Below are 19,183 nucleotides of genomic sequence, written 5' to 3' on the forward strand. Positions count from 1 at the left end.
GAATATAATATTTTGAATGCTAAGGCATTGCATTTTTATTTGGAAGCAGATTAAATTTTAGTAAAATTTTAAAATTACTTTCATCAAAGAATAGGTATTGGAACATCTTGAATGTAATCTAATTCCCATTTATCCTCTTTCCTTTGGTTTGGAATCCATTTAAATTTCTGTCAGATTAGAGTGATCTATCATATTTTCAAAGAACACTCCAGAGATTTTCAGTTGATTTTGTTTTTGAATCTTTTCTGCTTTTGAACTTAGCCAAACTCTGAGGAACAATCTAAATTCATTCTATTCTCTAACAACTTCTGATGACCAATATGTTTTCTTTAATTCTAGCTTAATCTTTACTGCTGATGTTGGTGTTTAATCATTTTTTTCTTAGTGGAGGAAAAAAGGAACAGCTGGTTACTATTGTCAATTTTCTTTTGTTTGGGGTTTATTAAGTATGCAGTCCTTGACTATTCCACCCTCCCTCCTCTCTAGTAATAGAACTTTCATTGCTCTTTTCAAAGACTAATAGAATTTAAAATGCGCTTGACTGGCTAGGGGCTACCAAGGTGGTTAGCATAGCTCTAGAGTGTCTCCTTGACTCCTCCATTTTCAGTTTGAAATCTTCAGCTTCATTCTAACTTGAGTCTTTTTCACCAAATATGTTTTAATGTACTTTTGCTTGTTCTGTATATTATATACATATTTCTTAATTTCCAGTGATCAGTTTATTTTACTTATTTTCTATATTTTGAATATTGTGTTCATTATGTAAATAATATATACTCTTAGGTGATCAAGACTATATATTTATTTGTACTATGGTACATACACGCAATGGAATATGAGACAACCCTAAAGAATAATGTAAAATCTGCAAAACACCACATAACGTGGATGAATTTGGAGGACATTATGCTGAGTGAAATAAGTCAATCACAGAAGGACAAATATTGTCTTAGTTTGTTATTGTAAAAGTCAAGGAAAGGTTTATATATGGAAGGAAATTTTCTTTGTTGGTTACCAGGGATAGAAGGGGAGGGGAGGGAACACTGTTAGATAGGTAGAAATAAGTATTGATTTAGGTGAAGGGAAAGGTAATATGCCACATGTGAATGATCAACATGGTGTCATTGAGGAAGAGGAAGACATAGAGAAGTACATGGGAGGTACAGACAACAAAGATGAACCCTTTTGCACATACAGTACTGTGTTGTCAGTGAAGGCAAACATGGGTATATGGGTGGATAGATGGGTGGACAGGCTGAACTAGTAGGTATGTTTATGCAGCAGGGAGTGTACCCAAGACCGTGTATGATGTTGGCAGACAGTAGTTCTACAAGTGCATTTGTATGTTCTGTAAGAATTTCCAGGTTTATAGTAGAGCTGACAAGGGACAAGTTTGTAGTCACTTCCTGGCCATAGCCAGCTACCCAGAGGGAGTAAGTAGTTGAACCTATGGGCTCAGGACAAGAGTCACAGGGGACATCAAGCTCAATTGACATAACATACTTCACAAAACCACAAAACATTGTTCCACCTCCTACTTTGGCAAGTAGCGACTGGGATATTAAAAGCTTGCAAGCAGCCATCAAGATGCAACAATGGGTCTCTTCTCATCCAGAGAAAAGAAGAATGAAGAAAACCAAAGATTCATGGAAACAATTAGTCCTAGTGACCGGTACACCATGCAATATGCAGCCTATATGACTATGAGACCAGAAGGACTAGATGGTGCCCAGCTGCCACTGTGAACCACTCGGAGGGGGATCTATGTAGGAGATTCTAGATAGAGAGGGAGAACAATGTGGAACAAAACTCAAAATCATTTGGGGGAAAAAAAGGGGGGAACTAGGTTTACTGGTCTGATAGAGCCTGGTGGAAGCACTGAGACTATGGCCCCTAGCTGCCCTTCAGGTCTGGAATTAAACCCACACCTGTGACTTTCAGCCAAACAAAAGACAGGCTTATGAGTTGAACATTTACCGGAGGTAGATACACTCCTTGGAGAGAACAATCATGGGAGAAAGAAGGGCTACTTATGCACAAAGAGACAGCTCAGGGGGCAGGAGTACATGGAGGGATGGACACAGGGAAGAGGTAACTATAGGGAGGAAGTAGGAGGGGAGCTGTTGCATTGGGGTAAATTGTAGTCAATGTCATGAGACAAAGTGTATGTGAACTGCTGTATGGAAAGTTAATTTGCACTGTAAACTTTCAACCAAATCACAATAATAATAAAAAAGACTATGTATTTGTTTATAGAGAATTTAATATATTATCTCTTAAAATCAGGTGCTAGCTCTTCTTCAATTTTTTTTTCTACAAATTAATAATGTTAATTGTAGAAAAATACTGAATAAAGAAGAATGGACTATATAAAACAATAAAAACCACACTAGTGTACAAAGAAGAGCTTATCACACACACATTATGATACACATGGATGAGTTCTTTCTATACGTAAAATATACTTTTGTTTTTAAATACTTTACATATCACATAGATAATACATGTTTATTGTGAAGATATTTAAGAAGACTGAAGAGTATAGTAAAGACTATAAACATCATCCATAATCACAGAACACATAGATTCTAGTTTTTCCCTTCCAATATTGTTTCTAAGTCTTATAAGTAGACAGATGTGCAGGTAGATAGGAAGGTGGATGGATGAGAACACAAGTATTTTTCAACAAATTTGAATTAAACTATAGATATGCAGGGCATGGCAATAAAAGTATACACCTTCCAGATGATAATGTAACAAAAACATATACCACTGTTGGTATGTACCATCAACAATGGTAGTAGTGGCCCATTTTGAACGTTTCTAACTGTCAGTAATAAAAATAGGTATTGGTTAAGATTAACACACTGGATTTGTTAATTCATTACTTTTATCTTACTTTTTATATCATCAGAATTTTCCTGTAGTGTAAAATAAAATTTATAAACATTATTTTAAAGCCTGTATCATATTCCATGGAAGTAGATTGCCCAGTCTTCCTTCTGAGGAGTAGCTGGTGGTTTTGAACCACCAGACTTCTGGTTAGCAGTCAAATGAATTAGGCACTACGCCACCAGAGCTTCCTATGTATTTATAAATATATACCCAAATATATTTACCCAGTTCCCTATTATTAGTCATTTAGGATGTTTCTCTTTTTTTTTTTTTTTTTTAATTGCTATGGATGTAGCATAGCATTCTAAATTTAGTACCTAAAACATTTCATCTGTGACTATTTCTTCAGGTTGCATTCTTAGAAGTGAAATCACTGAACCAAATGAAATGTACAGATTTAAGACTTTTGATATATGTATTGCTAAATTGCTCTCCAGAAAGTTCTCTGCTTCTTGAAGACAATAATCTTTATTCTATATCTACTCTTTAATCATTTTTATGCAACTTTCCTTTGAACTTTTAAATTTTACTTTGGTTTTAGTGCTCAGAATTGGTTTTTGTTTGTTTGTTTAACAAATATTTTTTTCAAGGGATTAACAAAGTAATCACATACCTCTCATAACTCTCCTGTTTTGTCTTTTTGGTGGTGGTGGTGTTTTTAGTCATCTATTCAGATATAGCACTTCTCATTGTCTAATTCGTTTCTTTCTAGGGTGAACCAGGAGAAAAAGGAGATCCAGGTCTGGCTGGCACTGATGGACAAGATGTAAGCCTAACTTTTTTTTTTTTTTCTTTCCAAAATTGCAATATTCTATTTGCATTAGCTACTGAAATATGTCAACTATTTCATGCTATTAATATTTGACTATCCATGAAAGGCTAAAAAAAAAAAGCCTCACTGCCATCTAGTCGATTCTGACTCATAGTGACGCCCTTTGGGTTTCTGAGAAGGTAAACCTTTATGGAAGTAGACTGCCCAGTCTTCCTTCTGCAGAGTGGCTAGTGGGTTTGAACTGCCAAACTTCTGGTTAGCAGTCAAATGCCTTAGGCACTACATCATCAGAGCTCCTCATGAAAGAGCTAGCCATAATCAAAACAAAACCAAGAATCAAAGTAGTTTCTTGTTTCGTTGTACAAGACACAGCAGAGGCTTGTGTTTTTATTTTCATTCCAGGTAGTTCCTTGGCTTTATAGATTTCATAAGTGTGCTCAACCTTTTCAGCCTTCTCTTCATTTCTGTGTCTGGCTTGCATTTTCCCTTGTCTTTTTCAAGGAGTGGTATTTGGCAGGATTGTAGTGATGAAAAGAAAGGAAATAAAAGAAGGGGGAATTGTATATAAGCAGTGCTCACCCTCAACTGGACCCATTCTTTAACCTTAGGAATACTAATCTCTGTAACATCCTCCATCCTTGCCATCTTCTTCCCTTCTCTTTAGGAAAATTAACCTCCTAGCTCCTCATTTCTGCTTTTATGATGAAACTGGAAAGGAAATGTTCAAGTCTAGCTTTTCTTCTAGAGTATATATTAAATTTACCTTAGATCATCACCCAATTCACCATTTAAGATAGTTATATTAACTTTATAAGGAGCTCTGCTGGTATAGTGTGTAAGGTATTTGGCTACTAATCAGAAGGTTGGCAGTTCAAAGCCACCAGCTGCTCCACAGGAGGAAGATGAGGCAGTATACATCCATAAGGATTTACAGTCTTGAAAATCCAATGGGGTCACTATGGGAGAGAATTGACTCGATGGCAGTAGGTTATGTTAACTTTACTGGTAGAAGGGTCCGTGACGAGAATCTCTTTTTTTCCTTCTTGTTTCCTTTTCTCACTTGCAGCAAACATGTTTTAGAAAGATTCTGATGGGCCACTATTTACTTTATGAATGAAAGAATAAGGAAATGCTACTTGAATTCCCTAGAGTCCTAGAGGAGTCATGAAGCCAATCTTGATCATAGGTGGATGTGTGAAGGAAAGCTAATCTTTGGTGCCTCTGGACAAAATAAGAGGGATTCCTGAGAAGGCTTTCTCTGTAAGAGAAATACCTCAGGAGTTAACTCTACTAGTAATCCTGGCATGAGACTCTGAATCCCACACATTTATTCTCTCTCCTAAGAAGCCCTATTCACAACTTTAATATGGCTCTAATTCTTGTTCTTCTCCCCTTTGAAGTGATTTCCATATATCAGAGAATGAAAACCAGCATCTTGGTTGTAGCTATGGGAGTTACTGCATGTCCCTACCTTCATATAGTTCATCAGGACATTGAATGTCACAACTGTTGGCCCATATGTTGAAATCAAACATCTGACTCATCTACGCCTGTCATTGGAGATCCCTGGGGTAGTGGTAAAAGTTATGGAGTGGAAAATCAGAGGCCAGTTTGTGTTTCAGTTCTGTAACAAGATGAGCAAATCATGACTCAGAGTCTGTAAAGTGATGGATTTAGAATAAATTCTAAAGTCCCCATTAGTATACTGTTCTGTGATTATATAGAGATTATTAAGATTACAAACTTGAAAAGCAAGATGAGATTTGAAACACTCATTGATTTATTGAACTCCTATTAAAGGAACTATGGAAAAACAAACAAGAATACTGCTGGAGCTACAGTAAGGAAATGAATAGATGTGAGGGTGTTTGTCCTTCCATTTGAACAACAGAAGGGAGACCTGATCTGACCTGTGTTCAAAGGAAGATTAGTTTTATAGTTAGTTCTAAAATATAGAATTTGGGTCTTTACTTATGTTTCCTGTTCTTTCCATTTATTAGACTCTTTAAACCAAAAAAACAAAAAAACAAAAAAACAAAAAACAAAAAAAAACCCAGTTGTCATCAAGTTGGTTCTGACTCATGGCAACTCCATTTGTTGCAGAATAGAACTGCACTCCAAAGGGTTTTCATGGCTGTGATGTTTTGGAAGCAGATCATCAAACATTTCTTCCAGGGTGCTTTTGAGTGTATTTGAACCACCAATCTTTCAGTTAGTAGCCCAACACTTAAGCTTTTGCACCATCTCATACACAGTAAATGTTTGGAATGACCAAGTTCCAAACAGATATTTGTTAAGGTTTTATTTGGAAAACATAGTCTAAAAGGTAATTAGAGCCTAAGTAGAAAAACAGATATGGAAGGCAAGTACAGATGGTGATATTGTCTAGGTAAAATATACATGATTTGGCACTTGGCAGGATACGAAAAAGAGAGAAAACTCAAAGGTAGTCCAATATTTCAACCATTCATTATGGGAAGGCTGTTAACATGTGAGAAATGTTAAGGATGTCAAAACATATTGACTGTAATGTTTCAAATGATAATCAAGTTACATATATGTGGACTCTCTGAGCAGGAGAAGCAAAACAAAGAATCTTAGAAATTCATAAAGACAATGTTGGAATTGAAGTAAAGAATTTTTCCCAAAATTCTAATAAAACTAGAAGGAGACTTGAGGGGTTGGAATCTGAAATATATTCACATTAATTTAGAGATTTGAGAACATTTCTTATGTTGTCTGAAAATATGATCATTTCAGCTTTTTAGAATTAATCAGTCAATACAGACATGTACTTGACTACCTACTCGATGGCACACAATAACAGTAACACTATGTCCCCAAATGCTCTGGTAGCTGATATATATCTGAATGAGACTCAACTTGCTGAGAGAAAGCCCACAGCCAAACGAGCAGTGAGACCTTTCTTTCTTCTTCGGGAAGCATCTTAGAAGAATCCTGCACATGCCCCAGTTACTGGGATTTCATATCTTTAGCACATTAATTGTTTAACATAGCTCATTAAGTACACTATATACCAAAGCAAAGCTCATTAACTAACTTTTCTCACTTAGTTCATAATTTATTTAGATTATAGGTTTTTTTTCCCCTATTTTGTCAAAAATATTCAGGAGTTGTAACTAAGGGGAAATAAAAAGTAAGGCAAGTTCTTCCTTTTTTCCTCTAACTATCATTAAGAGTAAGGCGCTGTGGTGGCAGTGCCTAAGGCATCTAACTGCTAACCAGGTTAGTGGTTAGAACTTACCAAGTGCTCCACAGAAGGAAGATGAGGCAATCTACTTTCATAAAAAAATGTACCACCTTGGAAAGTCAATGGGGGTTGCTATGAGTCAGAATCAACTGAATGGCAGTGGGTTTTTGGTTTTGGTATCACTAAGAGTAAAGAATTAAATGCTGTGTTATTATATCATTGTTGGTGTTTTCAATATTACATTGTAGTTCATAAACCATTTTCATGAGGAATTTGAAATATTAGCCTCATCCTTATCTTATGTGATAGCTAGAGCAGGGAATGATAGGACCCCTATTATTCAGAGGTAAGGAATAGAGGCTTGGGAAATTAAGCAACTTTCTTTTATAAATTGATTAAATCAGCTTCGAATCTGAATGTTTGATTAAGAAGTCTCTGATTTTTCCCATCAAATCATGCCACACTTGGCATTGCCTGTTTTTCAGTGCTAAAATAAACTAACTCTGCAAACTAAAATAATGCAGCATTTATCACTGTTCTCTCTGACTTTCAATAAATTCGGGTATGCATTCTCGGGGAATGAAGGGTATTATGATGGCTATTTCAATTTGAATTAAACTCAAGCCATGAGGGGGATTATAACTTCAGAAATATGCAGTGAGAAAGCACAGTGAACAAACTCAGTGGGCCAGCTCATTCCAGCTACTTTCCAAGTCAGAGAAAATTGGAAGAATTTAATATTCCTACAAAATGAATTCAAACACCCTTGTTTTTATTCATGGTCTTTATTCATTCATATTACTTATGTCTTGATGTAAATGTACATTTTAATGATTTTTTTATATGCCATATTTCTCACAAACTAGGGAAGCTTACTTTGAAAAATATAAATCTTATTTAAAGGGAAGTGTGCAACAGTTCAATCTTTCTCAACAAAGTTCTGCCAACACTGTGGGCAGGACATTTCTTTACTGTGTGGACTATCTTACAAGAGCATAATGTTTAGCATCATTGGAGCTTACAAATAAATGCCAGTAGCAGGCCCTAGTCATTGGGACAACAAAAAAGGTGCTATGATATATTTCTAAATGTATTATTGATGGGAGTGGGCACAGAAGGGGAGCTTTTGTGTGTGTGTGTGAAAAGTTTTGATTGATCTCCATGGTATTGCTAAACGTAGCTTATATTTCCCTTATAGTTTAAGTAACGCATACCAAATATATTGAAATAGTAAAAAATTTGCTAAAATTTAACCTTCAAAATATAATACCTCAGCTTTACACATAAGCTTAGTTTATAATTAATTTTTATTGTAACTTAATATTATATATATAATACATATATACATATATATATATATATATAATCTTAGAATGGGCTTGAGTGAGATCATTGTAAAGTTGTTAATGTGGCCTCTGAAGCCATTGGGTTCAAATCTCAGCTCTACCACTGAATAGCTGACACAATACTTAGTACATTATTAGCCTCTCTGTGCCTCAGTTTCTTCATTTACCAAATGGGATGATAATGAAAATAGTAATTAACTCATAAGCTTTATGTAAGAATTAAAGGGATCAATACATATAAAGCATTTAGAACATATAAAGCATTAGAAGATAATATATCATATATAGTAAGAGTTGGGAGCTCTGGTAGCATAGTGCCTAAGTCACTTGACTGCTAACCAGAAGGCTGGCAGTTCAAACCCACCAGCCACTCCTCAGAAGGAAGATGGAGCAATCTACTTTCGTAGTGATACTGCCTCGGAAACCCAAGGAGGGGTCACTATGAGTCGGGTCCAACTCAGCGGCACATAACAACAACATGTTGTTGTTGTTGTTATGTGCTGTCAAGTCGGCCCCGGATCTGACTCATAGCGACCCCTCCTTGGGTTTCCAAGGCAGTATCACTACGGAAGTAGGATTGCCCAACCTTCCTTCCGAGGAGTGGCTGGTGGGTTTGAACCGCCAGCCTCCTGGTTAGCAGTCAAGTGCTTTAGCCACTATGCTACCAGAGCTCCCACAACAACATAGTAGGACTTATATATACATTACCTATTATCATAAAATGGAATTAAATAAAACATATTTAACTCTAAAAAGGTATATTTTTATTTGTTTTGTGGTATTTTATAATCTCAGAAAAGTAGATATCAATCATTGAGTTTAGTCTCTCTTCTGCATCTTTATTATTATCTTTCAATCCTTTATCAGAATCACAGTATATGATGTTTCTAAAATAATCATGTTAATCTTCTTATACCAATGCAGTCTGTACTACCAAATACGGAGATACTGAATCACAAAGTCAGAGACATCAGCTGGTGATAGCTGTTGTCAGTGGTGCTAGGGAATCAGATGGAGTCAGTGGAAGCTGAGGCAAAGAATTAATTAGTGGGTTAAAATTTTCAACAAATAACTTATGTAACTTTGTGTCATTTCCTGGTTTTTGAAGATGCTGTACACCATAAGTGGTAGGACTTCAAATAAAAATTAATTTCATAGTCTATTTGCTTTTAGAATTCTAGTAGTAAAAGTCCTTCAGCTTTCCTATCTCTTTTAGATAATAGTTTCTTTCTCTATATACCATGCAGAGACAACTACTGTGCTTTTGAGATGCTTTGTGTACATAAATTTTATTAAGAACTTTGATAATAGATGCTCATTATTCAATACTAAATTCAGGGTCTGTTCCATTTGGTTCTTTATGCTTTATGGTGAGTACTGTGTCTTTTTATCCCCAGCATTCAATAACCATTAATAGCAACACTAGTGTGACATGAGGAGAAAAATTGCACTTGAGAAAAACATTACTGATCTGTTTCTCAAAGCTTGTTATGATGCCATGGCCTTAACAACATTGTACTTTGTCACAGGAGGACATGAGTTACACAGGCCCACTTCAATGGCCTTAAATACAAAAACTTGATTACTGAAGTTTATCAATTGCATTTTATCCTGTATGAGTTAAAGTTGTTACATATTCATCAGATTGAATATAAAACTGTACAGAAAGAACTATTAATAATCCCTTAAACTTGGACTTGAAAAGTAAAAGCAAAATTAATTAAGTGCCCACCATTTGCTGAGTGTTTTTACAATGTATGATCCTCAGAACAACACTTCAAGATAGCTATTACTTTACCTGTTGTGATAGTTAAGGTTGTATGTCAACTTGGCAGAGCTTTGATTCTCAGTGGATTAGCAGTTAGGATATAGCCATCCTCGATGATGTGATCTGATATAATGTAATCATCTCCATGATGAGATGTTCTGTGAGAAGCCACTCAGTTGAAAGGGAGTTTCCTTTGGGGTGTAGCCTGCTTCCAATATATATGGCAAAGCTCTGGCAAAGCTCTTTGGGTTTTTGCTTGATCTGAATCCTGAATCTGGATTATTTTCATCTGACCTCTGGTTTTCGGACTTGAAACAGTGGCCTGCCATTTTGCCTGTCAGTCTTGGGGTTGTTGCCTTCACAGCCTCTGAGCCAACAGCCTGCCATATTACTTGCTCATTGTGGATTCATCACCTTCTGAAGCCAGCAGCTTGGCACTTGATCCACAGCTTGGGAGTTGCCAGCCTCCACAATCATGTGAGCCATTTTTTTTTTTTAGTTAGATTTGTTTTTTTTTTCTCTCTCTCTACATATATACATATAAATTGCATTATATTATATATCCATCAAATTTAATATAAAACTGTTCACAAAAAACTATTGATAATCCCTTAAAGGTACAATTGAAAAGTAAAAGAAACATTTATATGTGTGTGTGTGTGTGTGTATAGAGAGAGAAGCCTCACTGGTTTTGCCTAAGACACCTATTTTCTGGAGAAACTTAACTGACTGAATATTCTACATAAAATGCCATTCCTTTCCTAACTCATAAGGGGCTCTGGTGGCCTAAGGCATTTGACTGCTAACTGGAAGGTTGACAGTTCAAACCCACCAGTGACTCCATGAAGAAAGACTGGGCAATCTACTTCAATAAAAATTTACTGCCTCAGAAACTCAATGGGGATCACTATGCACTGGAACCAACATTCACAGAACTCAATGTGAGAACTATGCAGGTTTTACATGTTCAAAAATATTTGTTGAGTAAATGGATACTTAGTGTCTTTCTCAGCCACATCTTTGTTCATATCTGTCTTTTCTCTGGATAGTTTTATACCATCAGGAAGAGAGAAAACCTCTTTATAATAAGTTTTCCAGGTCAGTAAATGGGAACATCTCTTACCCCTTTACTTAAGTCAAGTACAAATCAGCCTTGATACTTCCTAACATTTATTGAATTGTGCCCCCCCCAAAAAATATGTGTCAATTCGGCTGAACCATGATTCTTAGTAGTTTGGCATTTATTTAAAAAAGTGGTTTGGCAGTTGTGTAATGATGTAGTCGTCCTCCATAATGTGATCTGATGAGACCAGCCAATCAGTTGTAAGGAGATTACAGTGGGATGCAACAGCCTTACTCAGGTCATAGACCTGGTCAAAGGTGAGGGGAGTTTCCCTGAAGTGTGGCTGCATCACCTTTTATCTTATAAGAGATAAAAGGAGAGAGAAGCAAATAGAGAAAGAGGGCCTACTATCACCAAGAAAGAAGGGCTGGAAGTTCAGTGCATCCTTTGGACCTGGGGTTCTCTGCACTAAGAATCTCCTAGACCACATGAATATTGATATCAAGACACATGGAGATCTTCAAGGAATTTCCAGCCTGCAGATGCTGAAAGGAAGCAAGGACTTTCCTCCAGGGTTGACAGATAAACAAGTCTTCCACTTGAGCTGGCACTCTGAATTCAGACTTTTAGCTTCCTACACTGTGAGAAAATAAATGTGTTTGTTAAAGCCAACCACTTGTGGTATTTCTATGATAGCACTAGATAACTAAGACACTTCCATTTTCCTGTCCCCACTTCCAGCACAACCACAAGTCCTGATAGGTCTGATTCCCAGGATGTATGATTTCAGCCAATTTTCATCTTACTGTCACCAGTCACCATCCTGTCCCAGTTATCCTGCACCAATCTAGAAGCTCCACATTGTAGCTAAAGTGATTTTCTTTTCTTTTCTTTTCTTTTTGGTAAACACAAGTCAAAGTACATTAATCTTATCCCTGCTGAAAACACCAACTGGCTTTCTGTTGCATTTAGAATAAAATTTACCATGGCCTATAATTTTCTATGTGCTATGGGCCTGCTAACTTTTGACTTAACCTCATACTACTTTTGCACTTGTTCATGCTCCTTCCACCTTCGGCCTTTGTGTTAACTTTTCCCTTTACTCACACACACTTTTTCCCAGACTCATGGCATGGCTGGATCCTTCTGAGACATTAGGTGTCATCTTTATACAGAAGCCATTTCAGACCAACTGAAATAGCCACTCTCTTCCCATTCAGTCTTCTCACATTCAGCCTTTTACTGTCAGTCATCCTTCTCCAAGAACAAGAGTTCCATGAGGGCAGGAACCTTAATTTCTCTCTCTCTCTCTTTTATCTTCCCTGTATCTCTAAGGAGCCCTGGTGGTGCAATGGTTAAGAGCTTGACTGCTAACTGAAAGGTTGGAGGTTTGAAGCCACCCGGTGGCTCCATGAGAGAAAGACCTGATTATCTTGTAAAGATTACAGCCTCAAAATCCCTATGGGGCAGTTCTACTCTGTCATCCGGGATTCCTATGAGTTGGCACCTAACAACAACACCTAACAACAACAAAGGAGACTACTAGCCGAAAGGTTGGTGGTTTGAACCCACCCAGAAGTGCCTTATAGAGGACAGGCCTGGCAATCTGCTTCTGGAAGTTTACAGCCTTGAAAATCCTATGGAGTAGTGCTACTCTGCACACATAATATCCCTGTGAGTCAGAATTGACTAGACATCAACTAACAACAAAGCAGCACTATTTAATAGAAATATAATGAGAGTCACAAGTGCAAGACAAATGAGAATATATTAAATTTCCTGGTAGCCACAATAACAAAAGCAAAAGGAAACAGGTAGAATTAATTTTAATATATTCTGTATAGTCTAATTTATACAAAATATTGCCATTTCAACATGTAATCAATATAAAAATTATCAATGATATACTTTACATTCTCTTTTGGCATTGAATCACAGAAATCACATGCATATTTTACCCTCACAGCACATCTCAATTTAGACATTTTTAGTGCTCAGAAGACTGTAGCTCATGGCTACTGTATTGGACAGGGTAGATCTAAGGCCTGAAAGAGTGCTTAGCACAGAAGATAGACAATAAATGTTTAGTAAAGGATGAATTTGGGAGCTCTGGTAGCGTAGTGCCTAAGGCACTTGACTGCTAACCAGAAGGCTGGTGGTTCAAACCCACCAGCCACTCCCAGGAAAGAAGACTGGGCAATCTACTTCTGTAGTGATACTGCCTAGGAAACCCAAGGAAGGGTCGCTATGACTCGGGTCCGACTCAGCGGCACACAACAACAACAACAACACAAAAGATTAATTAAAGAGTGAATTTTTAAGATCTGTTCAGAAAATCTACTGCAAAAGACCTCTTTAAAGTGTTAAAAAGAAAAATGGTGACTTTGAAGACTAAGGTGCATCTGACCCAAGCTGTGGTGTTTTCAGTAGCCTCATATGCATGTGAAAGCTGGACAATGAAGAATGAAGATTAAAGAAGAGTTGATGCATTTGAATTGTGGTGTTGGTGAAGAATGCTGGAAATACCATGGACTGCCAGAAGAATGAAGAAATCCGTTTTGGGAAAAATACAGCTGGAGTGTTCCTTAGAAGTGAGAATGGCCAGACTTAGTTTTACTTTGGTCATATTGTCAGAAGGGACCAGACCCTGGAGAAGGATGTCATGCTTGGTAAAGTAGAGGGTCTGCAGAGAAGGGGAAGACTCTCATTGACATGGATTGAGACAGTGGCTGCAGTGATGGGCTCAAGCATAGCAAGGATTGTGAAGATGGTGCAGGATCACTGTGCTTTGTTCTGTGGTGCTAGGAGTCGGAGCCGACTGGATAATACATAACAACAACAACAACAACAGTAGCCATTTTCTTTCCCAAGTTTTCTTGCCCAAATATTCACAATATGTTGTTGCCAAGTTTTACTCTGGAGTCACGTGTAAGTAGAATATATGTTGCTTGGCTTGTGGAGGAGCAGATATTTCAAATAATAAGAGAATCCCATATCTCAGATATGACTTAATTTTTCACTCATCATTTTTATGTTAAGTATTCAAGGGTAGTGATGGAATTTTACCCCTGAAGGTATTTTTACAACTACAAACTTCTTTGGCTAATTAGATGTTGTTTGGGTTCTTTTTTTTTTTTTTTTCTTTCTTTCCCTTAAATCATAGATAACAGTTTCACATACTCTCTGAAACAAGAATATTTTAAGTAGCCACTTTTCTTTTGCTCCTCTCAGTTCATCACTGGCTTCTGTATTGAGTGGCCACAGGTGATGACATCTGGCATTATTTATTCCACAGGCAATAATAGCTGGACCTCTCAGCTAAGATCAGTAAAGAGCCTAGATTTACTGTGCATTATGTGGTTTTGAGGAGCCCTGGTGAAGCAGTGGTTAAAACACTCAGCTGCAAACCAAAACTCTGTATCAAGCCCACCAGCTACTCCTCAGGAAAAAAATGTGGCAGTCTACTTCTGTAAAGATTTACAGCCCTAGAAACCTTATGGGGAACAGTTGTCTGTCCAGAAGCATAGGAGTAGGAATCAACTTTATGGCAGTGTGTTTTGGGTATGTGATTTCAGAATATTTCTTTTTTGCATTATTGTTCTTCCCTCATTCAATGTGTTAAATTAAGGACAAAGGAAGATATTTTCCCCCTACTTACAGTCAAGATGTGTCTCTCTAACTTTCTATTTACACTATGAATACCTTCTTATATAGAACTAATTTTTACTGAAATCTGTTGTGATATTACTGAAAGCTATCATTTCTGAGTTAGATCAACTAAATATCCATTTAAAAACCCCAAAATATGGAAAAAATATATATATATAAATATTTATGTGAGGTGCTACCTATGTCTTATATAGTTTTGTTTGCTATCTTTATATGTCCAGGTTAAAAAGACTTAGAGGTATAACTGAGCTAAAACCTACTTTAAACCAGGAAAACGACTACATTTTACTCTAGCATTGTGGGTGATTGAAAAAAGAATGCATCCTTCAATCCTTTTTTCCTCCAAAATTTGAATTCTTGATAGAAACATAAAAATGTTTTTGATTTAACTCTTTATTTTTATTTTTTTTTTTGGCAAGCTTTATAAAGGCCAAATCAATGCTAAATCAGAGGTATTTACAACATTCACAAATTTAATCCAAAGTGGATACTTAAAAACTCATATAGATCTAAACGATGTTCTCCCAGATGGTGAATTAATGTAATTTTAGCAGGAAGCAAAGTTGCACAAATATGCAGTATTGAGGACTGGTGCTGATTTAATGTATCTGTACCCACCACAGCACAGATGTTGCTTATCATTTTAGTGCCAGTTGTCTCGATTTCTCTCCATACTACAAGCTGAAGAATGGGTTTTGGGAGTTCATTAAATTATGATTTATTCCCTTACTAATTACTTGTTCAAAATTGAAGCTTTCTGTGAACTATATATTGAAATCACATTGGTTGTGTTCTCCGTACAGGGTTTGAAAGGTGACTTGGGTCCTCGTGGTCCACCTGGCACAAAAGGAGAAAAGGTATCATATTTACCCAGCTAAGTGCCAACATTTTCTTAAGAAAATCCCATGGAACTTATTCAGTGACTTCTCATTGATAAAATTTAACTGCCAAAAACATTTTAAAATTAACCAAAGGCTGTTATGTGAAAAGCATCCGAAGGATAAAAGCTTTTTGGTTTATTTAATTAGTTTAAAGAAACTAAATGCACAATTGTTATTTGACATTAATTCACATTTATAAGATTTCCCTTGCTTAACAGCGTTAGGTATGCCATCAGCAAATTAGCACATGTGTCCTGTATCAGTGAAGTTTGCTAATAGCACTTACCTACTATCATGAGGGGAAAGAGTCTAACTTAGTATCTGAGTTTTAGTTTAAGTGCTCCATTTCCCTTCACTTCTTATAATTTATGATTTCATAAAGCTGTATTAGCATTGACTTTGAAAGGAGAACTAAGAAAAAGAAAAAGCAAGAGTTGCTTTGAATAAGGCCCTAGATGATGCCAATTTGATGAGAATTGTGAGTGGGTGTGATCTGCACTCCATTTTCAGCACATTCAGTCATCTCTGTCAATGTTCAATATTTACTTCTACTTGGAAGATGATCTTGCAAATCAGTCTCCAATGACATATTTAAGCTATGTCAATATATTTTTTTAACAGCTATTGGTTATTTGGGAGCCCTGCTACCGTAGTGCCTAAGGCACTTGACTGCTAACCAGAAGGCTGGCGGTTCAAACCCACCAGCCACTCCTTGGAAGGAAGATGAGGCAATCTACTTCCGTAGTGATATTGCCTTGGAAACCCAAGGAGGGGTCACTATGAGTCGGGTCCGACTCGATGGCATATAACAACAACAACAACAACATTGGTTATTTTTATTCAATTGCTCCAAAAAGTGATGATTACACAGTTTTAAGTCTTAACTTTTGAGATGACCATACTAGATGAGAAAAAGATAATATCAGTCATAAAAGTACTCTCACCTCAAGAATATAAACCCATGCAGCACTCCACAAATATTATTTCCATTACATTAATCTGAACAAGAGCTGTAACAATGATACATAGTCTAAATGACTGATATTTCTCATGAAATAGAGTTCTTGAGACAACAGTGCATATAGGTGCCATATAAATCAGAAAATAATGAATACTTAGATGAATTATTTTTCAAATATTTTGAATAGTTTAATTATCAATATGTCCACCTGCTAATTTGTATTCACATAGGTCAGCAAAGCAATTTTAGTGTTTCAGGATACATAAATACAGGCAAAGGCTCTTACAATTGATGCCAAGTGCAATGCCTATTCAGCAGAGCTTTAGATGAGGCAATGGTACAGCTTCTTGCAGCTGGGAGGCATAAAGTGGGGAAATCCACTTATTATTTCTGCTGATCCCTGTACTAACTTTGTCAGAAAATTATCTGTTGCTGTGACACTTCCCAGCTGCTCCATTGGCAAGTAGCCAGATTTGAAAAATATTCTTTCTAATTTTGGATTAGTAGACAACAGAATAGAAAGTCTGATTATTTTAGTTTTTCCAAACTAGTTCTGCTACTGAAAAAATCACACAAGGTGATTTTTTAATCCTGAGAGCAAAAGGACACAAGATAAATTTTTCATTGTGCAGAGACTTATATCAAGAAGAAATTCTGTTTTCTTTTCCTTTAAGATTTATCTATAATACTGCTTTATCCATTCAGAAAATTTATAAATAAATAAAAAGGTACTATGAAAAGATACTACTATAATTGCAACTTTTCTTTATTACAGGGAGACATAGGACCTCCAGGACCACCAGCTTTAACTGTAAGTACCTAAAACAACACCAAACTCACTGCAATCGAGTCAGATCAGACTCATAGCCACCCCTCCTTGGATTTCCAAGGTGGTATCTCTATGGAAGTAGATTACCCAATCTTCCTTCTGAGAAATGGCTAGTGGATTTGCACTGCCAGCCTTTTGGTTAGCAGACAAATGCCTTAGGCACTACACCACCAGAGCTCCTTAACTGTAAGTATTCTTGAAAAATTTTTCAAATTAAAATATATTGTCTAGTTTTTTTTTTTTCACCCTACATCATGACTAAATCAGAAGGCTGTCAATTCAAACCCACTGGCCACTCTGCAGAAGGAAGACTGGGCAATCTACTTCCATAAAGATTTTCTGCCTCAGAAACCCAAAGGGGTTCACTATGAATAGGAATCGACTCAATGGCAATGAGAATGACTCATGACTAAATTAGAATTGTAAACCATCTTGAGAATTGAAAGTGATCTCAGAGTACATCAAGCCAAACTTCCACATTTTAAAGATGCAGCAACTGCCCACAAGAGTGAGGTACTTAACCCAACGTCATATAGCTAGTTACTAGAAAAGCCTGGAATTGGTGCAGACCCTCAGCAATTTTCTCTGTCTTCCATATGGCTCATAATTTTGTCTCTTAAAGTTTAATTATGCATTCTTGACATCACATTTAAAGTAATGGAAGCAAAGACAGTTCTACTCACTCGATGCATAAAAACAGCTACTTGTTTAAACTTGTTCCATTCTCCAAATCCTATTCCACACCATTGTTATTTTTCTAGGTGATTTACCAAAGATTTGCAAATAATAAAATGGCAATATTTCAGTAACAGATTTATGAGAAAAGTTTATAAGGTACACATAATGGGATTGTTCTCAATTAAATAGTTTCATCATTTATTAAGCATTTAATCATGAATATATAATGATTTTAGATTTAGATATAAGTTACAATTATAGATTTTCTTCCTAAGTCATTAAAGACTCCCATTCAATTTAAATTTTTTTTCAAAAAATGACTCTAAGCCTAGTAGAAAAGAGGAAAACTTTTTTAAAAAAAGTTTGTTAGTAGCCTGGGATCTCTTGAATGTTATGTTGATATTACCTCATGACATAAATTAAGAATTTTTGTCATGAGCATTAAAAGTCCTGTCCATCAAAGAAAATCAGGTTTAAAGAAATCTCCCAGCAATGTGGATGGAGCTCTTCCCAATCAGGGCAACACAGGAATTCCCAAAGTTGTATAATTTGGTAACATTTATACTTGAAAACCTCATTATAAACAATAGGTATCTTATACAACAGTAGTGTCTTACACGAATAATATTTGCAACTCTTATTTTAGGGACAATTTTTTTTCACAAATGCAAATCTAAGAAACCAAACCAGGTGACTTACTTGCCAATAACTAAATTCAATTTGCAATGGAATTCTGGGCTTTAAGCTTTTATTTTCAAGATAGAAATTTAAAAAAAAAAAAGCCATTTATTTAAATAAAGAAGGTTTTAGCTGCATATCATTTAATGTTTTGTACATTCTGAGTGGAGAAAACAGTTAAGGCACTTGGCTGTTAACCAAAAGGTTGGCAGTTCAAGTCCGCCCAGAGGCACCTCGGAAAAAAAGGCCGGTCAATCTATTTTGGGAGCTATGGTAGTATAGTGCCTAAGGCACTTGACTGCTAACCAGAAGGCTGGAGGTTCAAACCCACCAGCCAGTCCTCAGAAGGAAGGTTGGGCAATCTACTTCCATAGTGATACCACCTCGGAAATCCAAGGAAGGGTAGCTATGAGTCGGATACGACTCAATGGC

General features: G+C 36.4%; 1 protein-coding gene across 1 annotated transcript in view; it reads left to right on the forward strand.

Annotated features, from left to right (window-relative positions):
• Positions 1-19,183, forward strand: part of COL19A1 (collagen type XIX alpha 1 chain) — a 537,038-nt gene that overhangs the window by 203,498 nt on the left and 314,357 nt on the right. Inside the window, exons 11-13 of the mRNA XM_007945183.2 lie at positions 3,608-3,661; positions 15,528-15,581; positions 17,342-17,377. Of these exons, the coding sequence (XP_007943374.1) occupies positions 3,608-3,661; positions 15,528-15,581; positions 17,342-17,377 (144 nt within the window). The remainder of the gene's footprint in view (positions 1-3,607; positions 3,662-15,527; positions 15,582-17,341; positions 17,378-19,183) is intronic.

Source organism: Orycteropus afer, unplaced genomic scaffold (assembly GCF_000298275.1).
Source record: "Orycteropus afer afer isolate SDZICR_OR568_19922 unplaced genomic scaffold, OryAfe1.0 scaffold00133, whole genome shotgun sequence".
In the NCBI taxonomy this organism is placed as follows: domain Eukaryota; kingdom Metazoa; phylum Chordata; class Mammalia; order Tubulidentata; family Orycteropodidae; genus Orycteropus; species Orycteropus afer.